The sequence below is a fragment of the Malaclemys terrapin genome, chromosome 2 (assembly GCF_027887155.1).
Source record: "Malaclemys terrapin pileata isolate rMalTer1 chromosome 2, rMalTer1.hap1, whole genome shotgun sequence".
Lineage (NCBI taxonomy): Eukaryota > Metazoa > Chordata > Testudines > Emydidae > Malaclemys > Malaclemys terrapin.
The window spans coordinates 170,215,993-170,230,017 of record NC_071506.1 but is presented as its reverse complement, the minus strand read 5'-3'; the positions used below and the strand labels follow the sequence as shown (position 1 = coordinate 170,230,017).

Genomic DNA, 14,025 nt, shown 5'->3' with positions numbered 1-14,025 from the left:
GTGTCTGTTTGGCCCACGCATATGTGTTACTCTGCCTTGTGCCGCATGCTGTTGTTATATAGCACTGTGTGAGCTAACTGTCCTCAGTTCCTTCCCTACCATGACGCCCCATGACAGGGAACTCTGAAGCAGCGGGGAAGGAGGGCAGGTAGTGGAGCACCCATAGGGACATACATTTCGACCTGCAGTTATTTCTTCGAGTAGTTACTCTCCCTATGGGTGCTCCACTGTAGGTGAAGCAGTTCCCCTTTCAGGAGGAGGGGGCTTTGGAGTCTGGCTCTGCTGTACCTTCTTCCATACTGGACTAAACAGAGTGTTGGAAGCAGAGTTGTGAATTGTTGCAGTGTTCAGCAAATGTACGCAGAGAAGCCCAAGTTGCAGCTTTACACATTTCAATGATAGAAACATTCTAAAGAAAGGCTGCAGAGGTGGAAACAGACCTCGTTGAGTGAGCTCAGATGTCAGTGGGTGCTTCGAGTTCCGGCCTTCAGCCCCCGTGAATTAACACATAACTCATGCTGTGAATTAATCCTTAATTGACAGCCCTAGTGCAAAGTGAAAGGCCATGGGGATTTATCAGTTGGAAGTGACAGAGAAGGAATAAGACCTGGGTGCATTGATTGATGACTATGAGCTGCCAATGTGATGCAGCTGTGAAAAAGGTTAATTAAGTCCTAGGATGCATCAGGCAAGGTATTTCCTGCAGAGATAGGGAAGTGTTATTATCACTTGTACTATTACAAGGTACTGGTGAGACCTCATCTGGAATACTGGATGCAATTCTGATCTCCTATGTTTAACAAAGGTGATTTCAAACTGGAACAGGTTCAGAGAAGGGCTGCTAGGAGGATCAGAGGAATGGAGAAACTACCTTACAAGAGGAGACTTAAGGATCTTGGCTTGTTTAGCCTAACAAAACAAAGGATGAGGGGAGGTATGATTGCTCTTCATAAATACGTCAGAGGGATAAGCATCAGGGAGCGAGAGGTGCTATTTAAGTTAAGGGCCAGGGGTAGTACAAGAACAAATGGATATAGACTGGCCATCAACAAATTTAGGCTTGAAGTTAGATGGAAGTTTAAGGCCCAGAACAGCCTTCCTAGGGGAGCAGTGGGGGGGAAATAAACTAACTTGTTTCAAGACTGAGCTTCATAAGTAGGACTATTAAGCGATTAAAAAAATTAGTTGTGATTAATCATAGTTTTGATTGCACTGGATAAAAAGACGGTGATATGTAGCTATTGCAAGGCTAAGTTCTAATACATTGAAATACTTCAAGTCTGCAGTACTATCTACACACTAAACATGCTTTCGCCTCCAGGTCTTGTGCTACAGATAACCCACCGACAGCAAATGAATCTCTCCAGCCGTGACAGAGTAACCTTACAGAGTTTCAGGATCTTTGCAAGCCCATGTATGAAAGAAAGTACAATAGCTTAACCAATGCTATTGCAAAATGAATAGCTATGGTCTGCAGACTATTCAACATTGTAAATGACAGAGAACCAAGAGATGTTATTCAAATTGCATTTTCCAATCAGTCACACCTCCCGAGGAATACATGACCTATATCACAACAAGAAGACTATAAAGTTTGAGCTTCTTAAAAATGCACTGCTTGCTGTGACTGGTGATCCTTGGACATCCTTGAGCAATCACTGCTATCTTGGGAGTCACAGCACATCTGATTGATGCTGCATGGACACTGCAGTCATTTGCTTTAGCAGTAACACCTACTGAAGAGAGACATTATGCTGAAAAATGTGTAGAGAATTTCTTGGATGTTGTGAAAGAATGGAATATTCAAGAAAAGGTAACAACAATTAGTACTAACTGTGCGATCAAAACTGTGATTAATCACTATTAATTTTTTGAAATCACAATTAATTTTTTTTGAGTTACTCGCTGAGTTAACTGTGATTAATTGACAGCCGTAGGTGAGAGTAATTAACCACTGGAACAACTTAAATTGTGGTGGATTCTCCATCATTGACAATATATATATCAAGATTGGATGTTTTTTGAAAAGATACGCTTTAGGAATTATTTTGGGGAAGTTCTTCAGTATGTGTTATACAGGATATCAGACTAGATGATCATCATGGTCCCTTCTGACCTGGAAATCTATTAACCAATTCTGTGATGTCTCACTGTGACACCCCAATGAATAGCAATTAGTTTTTCCAATAATATATATTGTGACTTTGGCAGACCAGGTGCCAGCTCATGCCAAGGCATGTAGGCTTCAACTGAACACTAACAAATAAATAGCTGAAACCAGTCGGGCTCACCTGTGTGTAAATATTGTTAAAGTAGATATTAGAGTTATAAAAATGTGTTTAGTTTTTAGACTTTATGAAATGCTTGTAGGATACTGCATGTACTAATCTCACTTATAACATCTGTACTCCATGTTATAGAGTGGTATTAAGTGTTTGCCTGGCAATCCTCCATAATTGTGTAAGTCATCAAACAGGAAAGAAGCATTAATTAATGTAAAGTGCTGGCTTCCTACAGAAGGTGTTAGTTCCTGCCGATCAAGAAGGTCCATTGAAATCAAATGAGCCATTGTGAAACATCAAAGAACAAAGACTTAGTTAATTGCATTCCTCCCCTTCTTCCCCTCAGAAAGAGGAGACATTGCATGAACTCATCCCATCACCCTGAACTCTGAAAAATCCCTCACAAGAAGAAACTGTATCTCTTTACTGCTTGGACTTTGGGACAGCAAGATTTCTAAGCATAAGCAAGGGATCCCCAGCTGCCTACCCTGGGTTAGCCCTAAAGGAGATATAGAATCTGCATATTACAGCAGCTTTTATCACTTTTGGAACCTAAGACTGTAACTCATTTGTGTGTGTATATTTGTCTGCTTTAACCTTGTAAATAACTCTCATTTCTTTTTCTTAGTTAATTCTTTAGATTGTTTATTATAGGATTGGCTACAAGCGTTGTCTTTGGTATAAGAACTAGAGTGCAGTTGACCTGGGGTAAGTGATCTGTCCTTTGGGATTGGGAGTAACCTGAATATCATTGTGATTTTTGGTGTAAGGGACCATCTATCACAAAGGTAAGCTTGCTTAGGTGGCATAATAGATTGGAATACCCACAGGCAATGTCTGTGACTAGTGTTTTAGTGCCTGAGAAGTTTACACGTGGTACTTGGTTAGTGAAATGTACGGACAGAACTCACAGCCAATTTGGGGTATATGCTCTGTTTCCTGACAGCCTGCCCTGAAATTGGTACTCATGCTCTTGAGCCACTGGGGGACAGCTTGAGATATATAATACTTAAATCTTAGATAGTGATTTTCATTTGTAGATTTAAAAAGGATAATATTTATCATTATTGTCATACTCCCTAGTCAGGCTGCCCCTTCTGCCTTGGGAAGAGATACATGCCTTAGTCTGGGTGGTTCTAGCAAAGTAGTTTCTTCTTCCAGCTGATGGCCCAATTCTTGTTCTTAACTTCTTTGAAATGGGTACCTTACAGGTTGTCTAGTATGTGTTATTGTTTACCCTTCCTTGATTTTATTTTTACAACCCCCTTTGATTTGATTATGCATTCAGGCAGGTAACAATATCAAACCAAACAGGGAAACAGGGTTATACATAAGATTAATGTGAATAATAAGCCATTTTCCTGATTTGTCACATCATTATCCCCATTTTAGTCACAAAGCAGATCAATGTCAGAGCCAGAAATAGAACCAAGGTGTCCTGACTGTGACTCAAGTGGAGCATGCTGCTTCTCAATAGCGGAACATCTTTAATGGAAGTAATTGTTTTGCCTGTATTTCTTTGGGGAGTGATGCAAAATACATGGCGGAAAGCAGCTGTGGGGTAGCTATAGTAGTAATGAAAATTCCTTTTTAGCACAGCCTATTTTTAGGTAACAGTTTTCAAACACAAATGTCTCCAATCTGACATTTGGAAGCTCAAATCAGCACTTAGTATATAAGCACATAAATATTTATTTTTTGCGGCTTTTTGCCAAAAGCAAAATGTGGACACCCTAATAAGACCGTCATGTTTGAAAACTTGGTTTCCCATATTTAATACTGACAACACAGGTGAGGTAATCTCTTTTATTGGACCTGCTTCTGTTGGTGAGAGAGACAAGCTTTTGAGCTTACATGGAACTTTTCTTCAGGTCAGGTCAGGTCATGTTTAATACTGACTCAGTTAATTGTCACAACATCCAAAATAAAACAAGAAAGTCTTTTTAATCATCCCGCTATGACTTTCTATTCCTGCTTGCAACACAGAAAATCCTTGATTCTGAATATCTTTCAAAACGTCTTTCTCTATGATATTTTATATGTATATGATATGCTCTTAGAGCGCACAACAGGATAAGGCCATTTTATACAGTGAGGTAACTAAGCAGTTGGTAAGACAACTCCCACCTGTTTATGCTCTCTGTATGTGTGTATATATATCTCCTCAATATTTATTCCACTCTATATGCATCCGAAGAAGTGGGCTGTAGTCCACGAAAGCTTATGCTCTAATAAATTCGTTAGTCTCTAAGGTGCCACAAGTACTCCTGTTCTTTTTGAACACAGTATAGTTTAGTACTAGATTCTGCATATTTGCAAAATGAAACCTTATAATTTAACACTCAATCCAGTAAAATGCAGAGCCCTCTGGAGCCAGTCCACGGGGGCCAAACTGCTTAACACCTTGCAGGACCAAGCCCTTAGCAGGCATCAGTGATTCTTACCTTTGCTGTCTGTAAAGTTCCGTATACTGAGGATGTCATTAAGATCCTGATAGTGGTTCTGCTTAATGTATGTTGTCTTCTCAGGTGTGTCCTGGAGCTGCATAGTAACCTCTTCTAAATCTTTGTCCAGCTGTAAAACAAAAACACAGTATAAGAAATCTAATGAGTGGGAACTAGGTCTGTCAAGTAATTAAACAAAAAATTAATCACGATTGATCGCACAATTAAAAAAATTAATCATGATTAATTGTGCGATTAATCGCAGTGTTAAACAATATAATACCATTTATTTAAATGCTTTTTGATGTTTTCTACATTTTCAAATATACTGATTTCAGTTACAACACAGAATACAAAATGTACAGTGCTCACTTTATATTTATTTTTTATTACAAATATATGCACTGTAAAAAACAAAAGAAATAGTATTTTTCAATTCACCTAATACAAGTATTGTAGTGCAATCTCTTTATCATGAAAGTTGAACTTACAAATGTAGAATGTACAAAAAAACCTGCATTTAAAATAAAACAATGTAAAACTTTAGAGCCTGCAAGTCCACTCAGTCCTACTTCTTGTTCAGTCAATCGCTCAGATAAACAAGCTTATCTACATTTGCTGGAGATAATGCGGTCCGCTTCTTGTTCACAATGTCACCTGAAAGTGAGAACAGGTGTTCGCATGGCACTATTGTAGCCAGTGTCACAGATGCGCTAAAGATTCATATGTCCCTTCATGCTTCAACCATCTTTCCAGGGGACATGTGTCTATGCTGATAACAGGTTCTGCTTGATAACAATCCAAAGCAGTGTGGACTGACGCATTCATTTTCATCATCTGAGTCAGATGCAAATAGCAGAAGGTTGATTTTCTTTTTTGGTGATGTGGGTTCTGTAGTTTCTGCATCAGAGTATTGCTCTTTAAAGACTCCTGAAAGCATTCTCCACACTGCATCCCTCTCAGATTTTGGAAGGCACTTCAGATTCTTAAACCTTGGGTCGAGTGCTGTAGTTATCTTTAGAAATCTCACATTTCTACCTTCTTTGCGTTTTGTCAAATCTGCAGCAAAAGTGCTCTTAAAATGAACATGTGCTGAGTCATTATCCGAGATTATTATAACATGAAATATATGTCAGAATGCCAGTAAAATAGAGCCAGAGACATACAATTCTCCCCCAAGGAGTTCAGTCACAAATTTAATTAACAGATTTTTTTTTAATGAGCATCATCAGCACGGAAATATGTCCTCTGGAATGGTGGCTGAAGCATGAAGGGGCATACAAATATTTAGCATATCTGGCACATAAATACCTTGTAATGCCAGCTACAAAAGTCCCATATGAATGCCTGTTCTCACTTTCTGATGATGTTTTAAATAAGAAGTGGGCAGCATTATCTCCCGTAAATGTAAACAAACTTGTTTGTCTTAGCCATTGGCTGAATGAGAAGTAAGACTTAGAGGTCTTGTAGGCTCTAAAGTTTAGCATTGTTTTGTTTTTAAGTGCAGTTATGTAACAAAAAATAATCTATATTTGTAAATTGCACTTTCACAATAGAGAGATTGCATTACAGTACTGGTATGAGGTGAACTGAAAAATGTTTCTTTTGTTGGTCATTTTTACAATACAAATATTTGTAATCAAAAATAATAATGTAAAGTGAGCAGTGTATACTTTATATTCTGTGTTGTAATTGAAATCAATATATTTGAAAATGTAAAAAAACATCCAAAAATATTGAATAAATTTCAATTGGTATTTAACAGTGCGATTGTTTAACAGTGCGATTAAAAATGCAATTAATCGCAATTAATTTTTTAATTGTGATTAATTTTTTTGAGTTAATCGCGTGAGTTAACTGTGATTAATTGACAGTCCTAGTGGGAACCATTAAAAACTCAAGTCGCTGCTTCCAGTATGGGCACTAAATGCATAGCTTTCTATCATTAGAATAGTAGACAGCTTGACATTGCAATTACTGCAGTGTGTCAAATACTGGTTTTTGGAGGTACCGTATAGTACCTCCAAAAGTCACGCTAAAGGTACCAAAATTAGTTAAAGTGGAAAGCTGTGCACATAGGACTCTAAATAGCCAATAAATACTGTTATTTGCTAGAGATAACATACAAATGAAAAAAAACAAGCTGCTTTGTCATTTAGTACTTTTCATTTTAGTTAAGCAAATTTTATTTCACATGACATTGCCGTCTTGCTGAATAAGAGAGCGAGTCCCTTGGACACTGGCATGCCTTGCATGGAAACCTCTTAATTTCATTCACTGCACACACATTACAGATGTAACTTAGAGAATTTTTCACTTGACCAGGTGGCTACTACATTGATTTCCACAGCAACCTGCACACAGCCCTTTGTAGGAATTCTGTTATTTTTAAATTTGACCTTGTCTGAGTCAGTGCATCAGTAATGCACAGAAAGATTCAGTCATTTAGCAGATTCAGTAATCAAACAATATATGAAATGTCAAAATATTTGATAACATGATGTAAAGAGAAAGCTTTTAAACAAGAGATTGATATAATCAAGTGTATGTTTTGCAGGAGTTAAGACTACGTGATCATAATGGTGCCTCTGGCTTTCAGAGTTATGGGAGGGATTCTCTGTGCTGCTCCTGACCCTGTATGCCACTGAGCCAGCATATGGGACCCTAAAGGCACCACAAGGAGCTTGGAGAGAATTCCCCAGTGTAGGTCCTACGCACAAGATGTGTGTTGGGATGGAATGAGGCATGTTAGAAGAAGCTGAGTGATCTGTATAGTGTACATTGCTATACCGATTATGGACACTGCAGGGTGCACAACCACTCAGCCCAGGCAGGAAATGCCGCAGCTTAGGTCAGCCCTGGCCTATTTTAAGTTGTGCTGGAAGCAACACTGGCCCCTAACCAGCCAGAATCCTGAGAGTGCAAATGTGACCCCTTTCTCCCTGAGCTGCTTTTGTGTCCTGTCACACACACTCACCCTATGCATAACATTTTCTTATAACAATAACAAAGTAGCACTGACATAAGTAACTCATTTGTTTAGTTTTGGCAATTAAAAAGGAAACTTACCCAAATTGTGGCATCATGGATGTGACTATGTGACTATGAAGTCAAGACTGCAGGAAGCATTTCCTTCTTTTAAATGAGACAAGCTGGGTGAGATAATATCTCTTTTTCACCAACAGAAGTTGGTCCAATGAGACAAACTTTTGAGCTTACACAGGATCTGAAGAAGAGCTCTGTGTATGCTCAAATGCTTGTCTCTTTCACGAAGAGAAGTTGGTCCAATAAAAGATATTAGCTCACCCACCTTGCTTCTCTAATATCCTGGGACAAACAACATTCTTTTAAATGGTATCTTCACTCCCTTTTAACCTTCTCAGAGAAACTTCTTTTATGAGGATGTTTTTCTATAATTCAGCTCAGAGGTGTCATTTTTGGAAGGTTTCAAGACAATCAAGCTCATGACAGAGTTGAGAAAGTTCCATGCTTTCTGTGATTTGAAAATTATTTTCTAACTTTTTAGATCCTTCATAACTCAAACTGACCAACCTGCCAGTCAGCAGGTGGCCATTCAGCTGCTGTTTTTGGTTGGCACTGCCCTTGGTACCAGCCTCCAGGCAAGGGGAAAAACATCCTGAACTCTTTGAAAGCATCCTTCAGACTGTAGGGAGAGAGAATCAAAGACCTCACCCCAGCAACATGCCTGGAAGATCAAGAGAGAGAACACTGGCCTGCTGCACTTGCACCATAAAGGACTGTACAGAAAAGAAGAATGACCTCCCCGAGGGCTAAATTGTGCTAATAGGTACAGTCCTGAGTAGGGAGTGGAGCAGGGTCTGGATTGTAATTACTCCTGGTACTTACAAGGGGCTCCTTGTACCACTCTCTTTACACAATTCTAGGGACAATCTGTCCCCAGAATTTGATCTGGTTCTATAACTGAGACCATAATAATGAATTAAGGTGTTCATTTAACTTTATATTGCTTCTTTATAAATCTCAGATCTGGAAACACGATGAAGGTAAGCTGTAGAGGTAGTCACAGGCTTTAATAGAATGAGCCCCAAGTTCTTCTGACACTGGAACTCTTGATTGCTCTTGGCAGGTTTTGGTATCTAGTTTAATCCATTTAGACAAAGTCTGAACAGAAAGAACTTCTACTCTTGGACCTCTCTGCAAATGCTATGAAGAACCGGTATGATTTCCAACATAGTTTGTTTCTATTCTGGTAATAGCGAACAGTTCTTTTTATATCCAATTTACATAGTCTGGCCTCACCAGATATACTCTAAGGCTCTGATTGGTAGACCAGGAGCTCGATGCTATAATTCAGATGGAATTCTGACATCAACTTGGGCGATGAAGATTTGTCTTTGTGAAAAAATGTAACAGGAGAACTTCTCTCACCTCTCTCATTGACCTAACTGCTACCATCAAGGCAACTTGTAGAGAGCTGGTAAAAAGAACCACAATTTGCAACTGTATTAAAAACTTTAGGCTATGCTCATCACAGTGTTATCTTAGCACCTCTGCAATTCTGGTGAGTACTATGTTCAAGTCTCATGCATTAGGAGGGTTATGAATTGGTGGATACAAATGCAATAACCCTTTTAAGAAAATGTTTCACAGGCGGGTGAGTAAAACAGATGCCAATGTCACATTAGAGTGGTAAGCAGAAACCACCACCAGGTGTAATTTAATCATGCAGTAGACAAGCCGGTCTTCATTAAAAATGGCAAGAATTCTAAGATGAAAGGGATGGGGCAGGAGAGTGATGGGAGAAAGCAGAGTTGGATGGCCAGGATTGGGAGGAACTTCCTTAGCCCGGGCAGGGAGTGGAGCACTGAGCTAGGGAGGTGTCAATGAGTGACCAGGATGGTCCTGGGGGTGAGGGGCAGGGGGAGAATTGTGGGCTATGAGGTGAGTGGGAGGTGTTGGGAGGGGGCTGCAGGGTGAGATATTGGGGGCAAGTGTGGGGAGATGGGGTGAGTTGTGGGGGCTGTGGGGCGAATGGGGGATGTTGGGAGCTGTGGTCAGTGGGGCTGAGGGGTTGGAGTTGTGGTGAGTGGGGTATATGTCAGGGCTGCTGGGATGTGTGATGGGCCTGTCACAACAAGTGAGGACTGGTGGAGGATTGTTGGGGCATATGTGGGCTGAAGGAGAATTCTGGTGTCTGTGTGGGGTGGGACACTTTAGGAAGGAGGGGGCCCTCCAATTACCCTAGTGCACAGAGTCCCCAATCTGATCCTGCTCCTGGTCTTAAAAATCTGTGAATAATTTGTAGCACTAGCTGTGGAATTAGCTTAACTAACAAATGTAAAAGCCGTTTATAAATAAATATTGACACAGTGTTGAGAGATGGTGGTGAAAATGATTCTGTAGGAGGGTGGGAAGAGAAGATGTGAGGGTAGTGGGGCTGCACACCTTTTATAACAGGGAGCAGAATGCCTCAAACTATCACCACGAATGGCGTCACTGACTAATTGCTTCAAAGTGGGTCAGGGACTCAGGAAGCTCAGTGGTTAATTCCTACAATGTGGATTTGCGAAGGTAACCATATAGAGGAGAACCTTGGCTTTCCCTAGTGAGTGCACACTGTGAATCAGGCTGCAGGATCAGCTGCAGAAGGGTAACAATGGGAGAAAGGACTTTTATACCCTCTTGCTGAATGGGGAGGTGGGGCAGGCAACCCATTGCCCAAAAAACCTTACCATGGACCTTACGGGGCAGCAGCTCCCCTTGCCAGCTCTCTGAAGACAAAGCTGCTGTGTTTCCCTTAACACATCTCCAGTCCGAAGGGAGATCCACATCTGTTGGATTTTGATATTTGTATTCAGAGACTAGAAAACCACACATAGTATTAGGCCATGCTAATAGGAATTTTATACTATGGAAGTGCCAACCAAGATCAGAGTCCCATTTTGCTAGGTACTGTACAGACAGAGGCACAGAGAGGTGAAGTGACATGCTCAAGGTCATACAGCAGTTAAGCAGCAGAAATGGGAACAGAATCCAGATCTCCTGATCCACAGCATTGTACCTTATCCACTAGAACACTCTGCCTCTGCTACCTCAAAATTGGGGTATTGGACCAACTCAGTAAAAGTGGAACTATTATTGGGATGCTGCAAGGTACAATAAAAAATGTCAATATAACATACCTACTCTTTGAGTCCCATGGTGGTCATGATATAAGATTTGCACTTTTACAACTACACCTGTACAACTAGAGGTGTTTAGTCTGTCTACAGGTAGCATAGAGAGTTCATGTACCTGTTGGGAATTCTCAGAAACGAGGGAAGTTTCACATAAAGCTGATAAAGGTATCATCTGTGATGAGATGAAGTGTCTCATCTCTATTAGTTTATAAGTATGACAATACTTACGATTTTAAATTTTTTCCCACTTGCTAACTAACTTTCTTTCTTTAGAAACACAGGCTAAAATTATGAGGTTTTGGTTGAAAAAAATGAGTAAGGTTAAGCTTTGTATGGCTTTACAGCTATGCAAATAACGTATTTCATCCACAGGACAGATTTATCTGGTTTAGTGTATACAATAAATGATACCTCTGTGATTTTCATTCTCAAGCGGTGGTTTTCTGACTGCAGTCCTTCTAGCCGAGATGTACTGGCTTGATTGACACTGGTGACTGATGTTGATGTTTTTGAGTCTTCCTTCTTTTGATTTTGAGTGAATTGGAAACGTCTGTTCTGAGTGGCCGCATCAGGATTTGTCCTCAGTGTGATTAACTGAAAGGTTTAAAAGCTGTGAGAAATTCTGCAGAGGATTTTATTTTTATATCAGTTTCTTCTGGCCCCCCAAATAAAAATAATAGAAGGTACACTTTACTTTCCACATGGAGTACAATTTCTCTGTGACCATGCAGACTGTTGAGCTATAATAACCTTGCAAGATGAACTGTTCCATTTTTTCAATTATTGGGAAATGTTTCTTAAAGTTCTAGTTAAATATATTATTTTTAAAATTTACTGCATCATCCCTTGTTAGTTCCTTCCTTTCATTGATATTTTCATCCTTCAAAGGGAAACATTCAACTTAAAAATCACACTTCTGTCTGAAAATTTCTTACACCCTATAGTTACAAAGAATGCAGTGAGCAGAGGGATAGAATGAGAAAGAGAGGTACCGACAAAGGGATCACAGGGATTTTAGACTGGGTGGGAGTTCAGCAGCAGGGGAGGAGGAGCAGGCAGCCATTAGTAGACTAAAATAAAGAATAGCCATTCAGATAAATTAAATACACCACATTTTTTAAAAAAAGGTTAAGCTCAAACTTAAAGATAAAGATAAACCCTAGTACAACCTAGTAGACACTGACAGAGAAAAAACCCCCACTTGAAGGTGGAAGGCCAGCAGCAGTTTAACAATGGTGGGGGCTATCCAGTTTATTTCAGAGAGTGCAAACTGTATGACCATTTGCCAAGTGACATATGTATAAACCCACTTCGAGCCTCTCATGGCCCTCAAGCACAGTGCAGCCTCTTAAGGCCAAAGCTGACGAACTGGTGAGGCCTACAGAGATAGCGAATTATTTGAAGAGATGGCATATAAGGACATGGTAGTGCTGTTCCACCTCAGAGCTGGCTCCCCACATCCTCCAGTTAAGGAAGTTGGTTTCATGAGCCGAAGGAATGGAGGGAAAAATGCCTCTCTTTGAGACTCCACTTCCGATAGAGGTGGGAAGAGGCTGATCAGGCACTGAAGTGATCATTCCAGAAGATGGGGTTATAAATGAGAGATGCAGACAGGCTATGGTAATAGGCTACATTTGAAGGTTGTAATTAAGTTAAGCTATTAATGACTATTTTATCCAGTTTTTATAGTTATATTCCCAGACAAAAAACTGCATTAAGATGGAGTTAAGGTAGAGTCTGAGTAACGTTTTCATCGAGCAGAAAAAAAAATATCACAAAGTTTGGAAGTTTGAAGTGAACTAAATTCAAATTGGAAATAATACAGAAAAAGAGTAATTAATTATCAGATCAGCTGACCAAGGAATGTGGTGAATTCTGCATCACTCGGGAGTCTTTAAATCAAGATTTGGACGTCATGCTACAAAGCCGTGTTCCACTTCATCCATATATTGTTAGATTAGATGCAAAAATCAGTAGGTGAAATCTATGGCCAGTGTTATACAAAATGCCAGACTAAAGTATCACAATGGTCCCTTCCAGCCATAAAATTTAACCAATCCTCTGTTGCTCTGCACTTGTACAGTCATTTTCAACCGTCCAAAGTTGGTGTCAAATGCTACTGAATTAGAAAGATAGAGTTTTACATCAACTTTGTACTCACTTTGCACTGGTGTAAAATATTAGGATGCATAAGAAATTGGATTAAAAATACCATGGAAAATGTTTTAATACCATTATACCAATCAATGCTATGCTCTCATACGGAATGCTATGCTCATTTCTGATCACCCCATCTCAAAAAGGCTATAGCAGAAGAAGAGGGCTTCAGAAAGGGGTGATAAAAATCAACAGACATGGGAAGATTTCTATATGAAGAGAAACTAAAACGATTAGGATTGTTTACTTTAGAAAGGAGATGAATAAGTGGGGACATGTTAAAGGTATACATTGCAAGAAAAAAGGGACTTTAAAGGCAGCAGATTAAAAACTTCTAATAGGAACAATTTTTGACCTAATGCATATTTAACCTATGGAGCTCATTTCCATGAGATATTAATGGGGCTAACAATGTAATTCTGTTAAGAATGATTGGACTTTTATATGGATAAGAAGATCTTCCAAAGTTAGGTAGGCAACAATATATTGGATATGAATCTGCATACTTTGGGGTATAAGGCAACCTCTAGATGAAGAAAAGTTAGGACTAAACTGCGCTCTGATCTAGTTATTCCATTATAAGCTTTCTTGCACTTTCTTCTGAAGCATCTTGTGCTGGCAACAGGTTACTCGACTAGATGGACCACTGGGCTGAGCTAGTATGGTAATTGCTATGTCCTATATCCTGAGCTAAGATAGTTGAACTGAAAGAAAGTAAAGAGAAAATGGTTTTTCTCTTTGTTCAGTTGTTTACTTTGTGTATTTGACAGTCATCTGTGTAGAGTCACTGTTTCTCCTGGGCAGTCATTTACTCCCTTCCAGAAATCACTCTTACAGATATCAACGTAATGACTTTTTAAAATAAGAATTAATTTTTCAAAAATAAATACATTAAAAAGCCACTTTCAGAGAGACCATCTTTACCTGGTATGCCATAAAGCTGGAATTTTTAAAAGTCATTTAAAAAAAAGTCAAGTGATC

The 14,025-nt window shown here is 39.5% G+C and overlaps 1 protein-coding gene across 1 annotated transcript in view; it reads right to left on the bottom strand.

Moving 5' to 3' along the window:
- GABBR2 (gamma-aminobutyric acid type B receptor subunit 2) overlaps window positions 1–14,025 on the bottom strand; it is an 847,514-nt gene that overhangs the window by 24,361 nt on the left and 809,128 nt on the right. The window contains exons 16-17 of the mRNA XM_054020335.1: window positions 11,299–11,481; window positions 4,727–4,856 (exon numbers count right to left, since the gene is read on the bottom strand). Of these exons, the coding sequence (XP_053876310.1) occupies window positions 4,727–4,856; window positions 11,299–11,481 (313 nt within the window). The remainder of the gene's footprint in view (window positions 1–4,726; window positions 4,857–11,298; window positions 11,482–14,025) is intronic.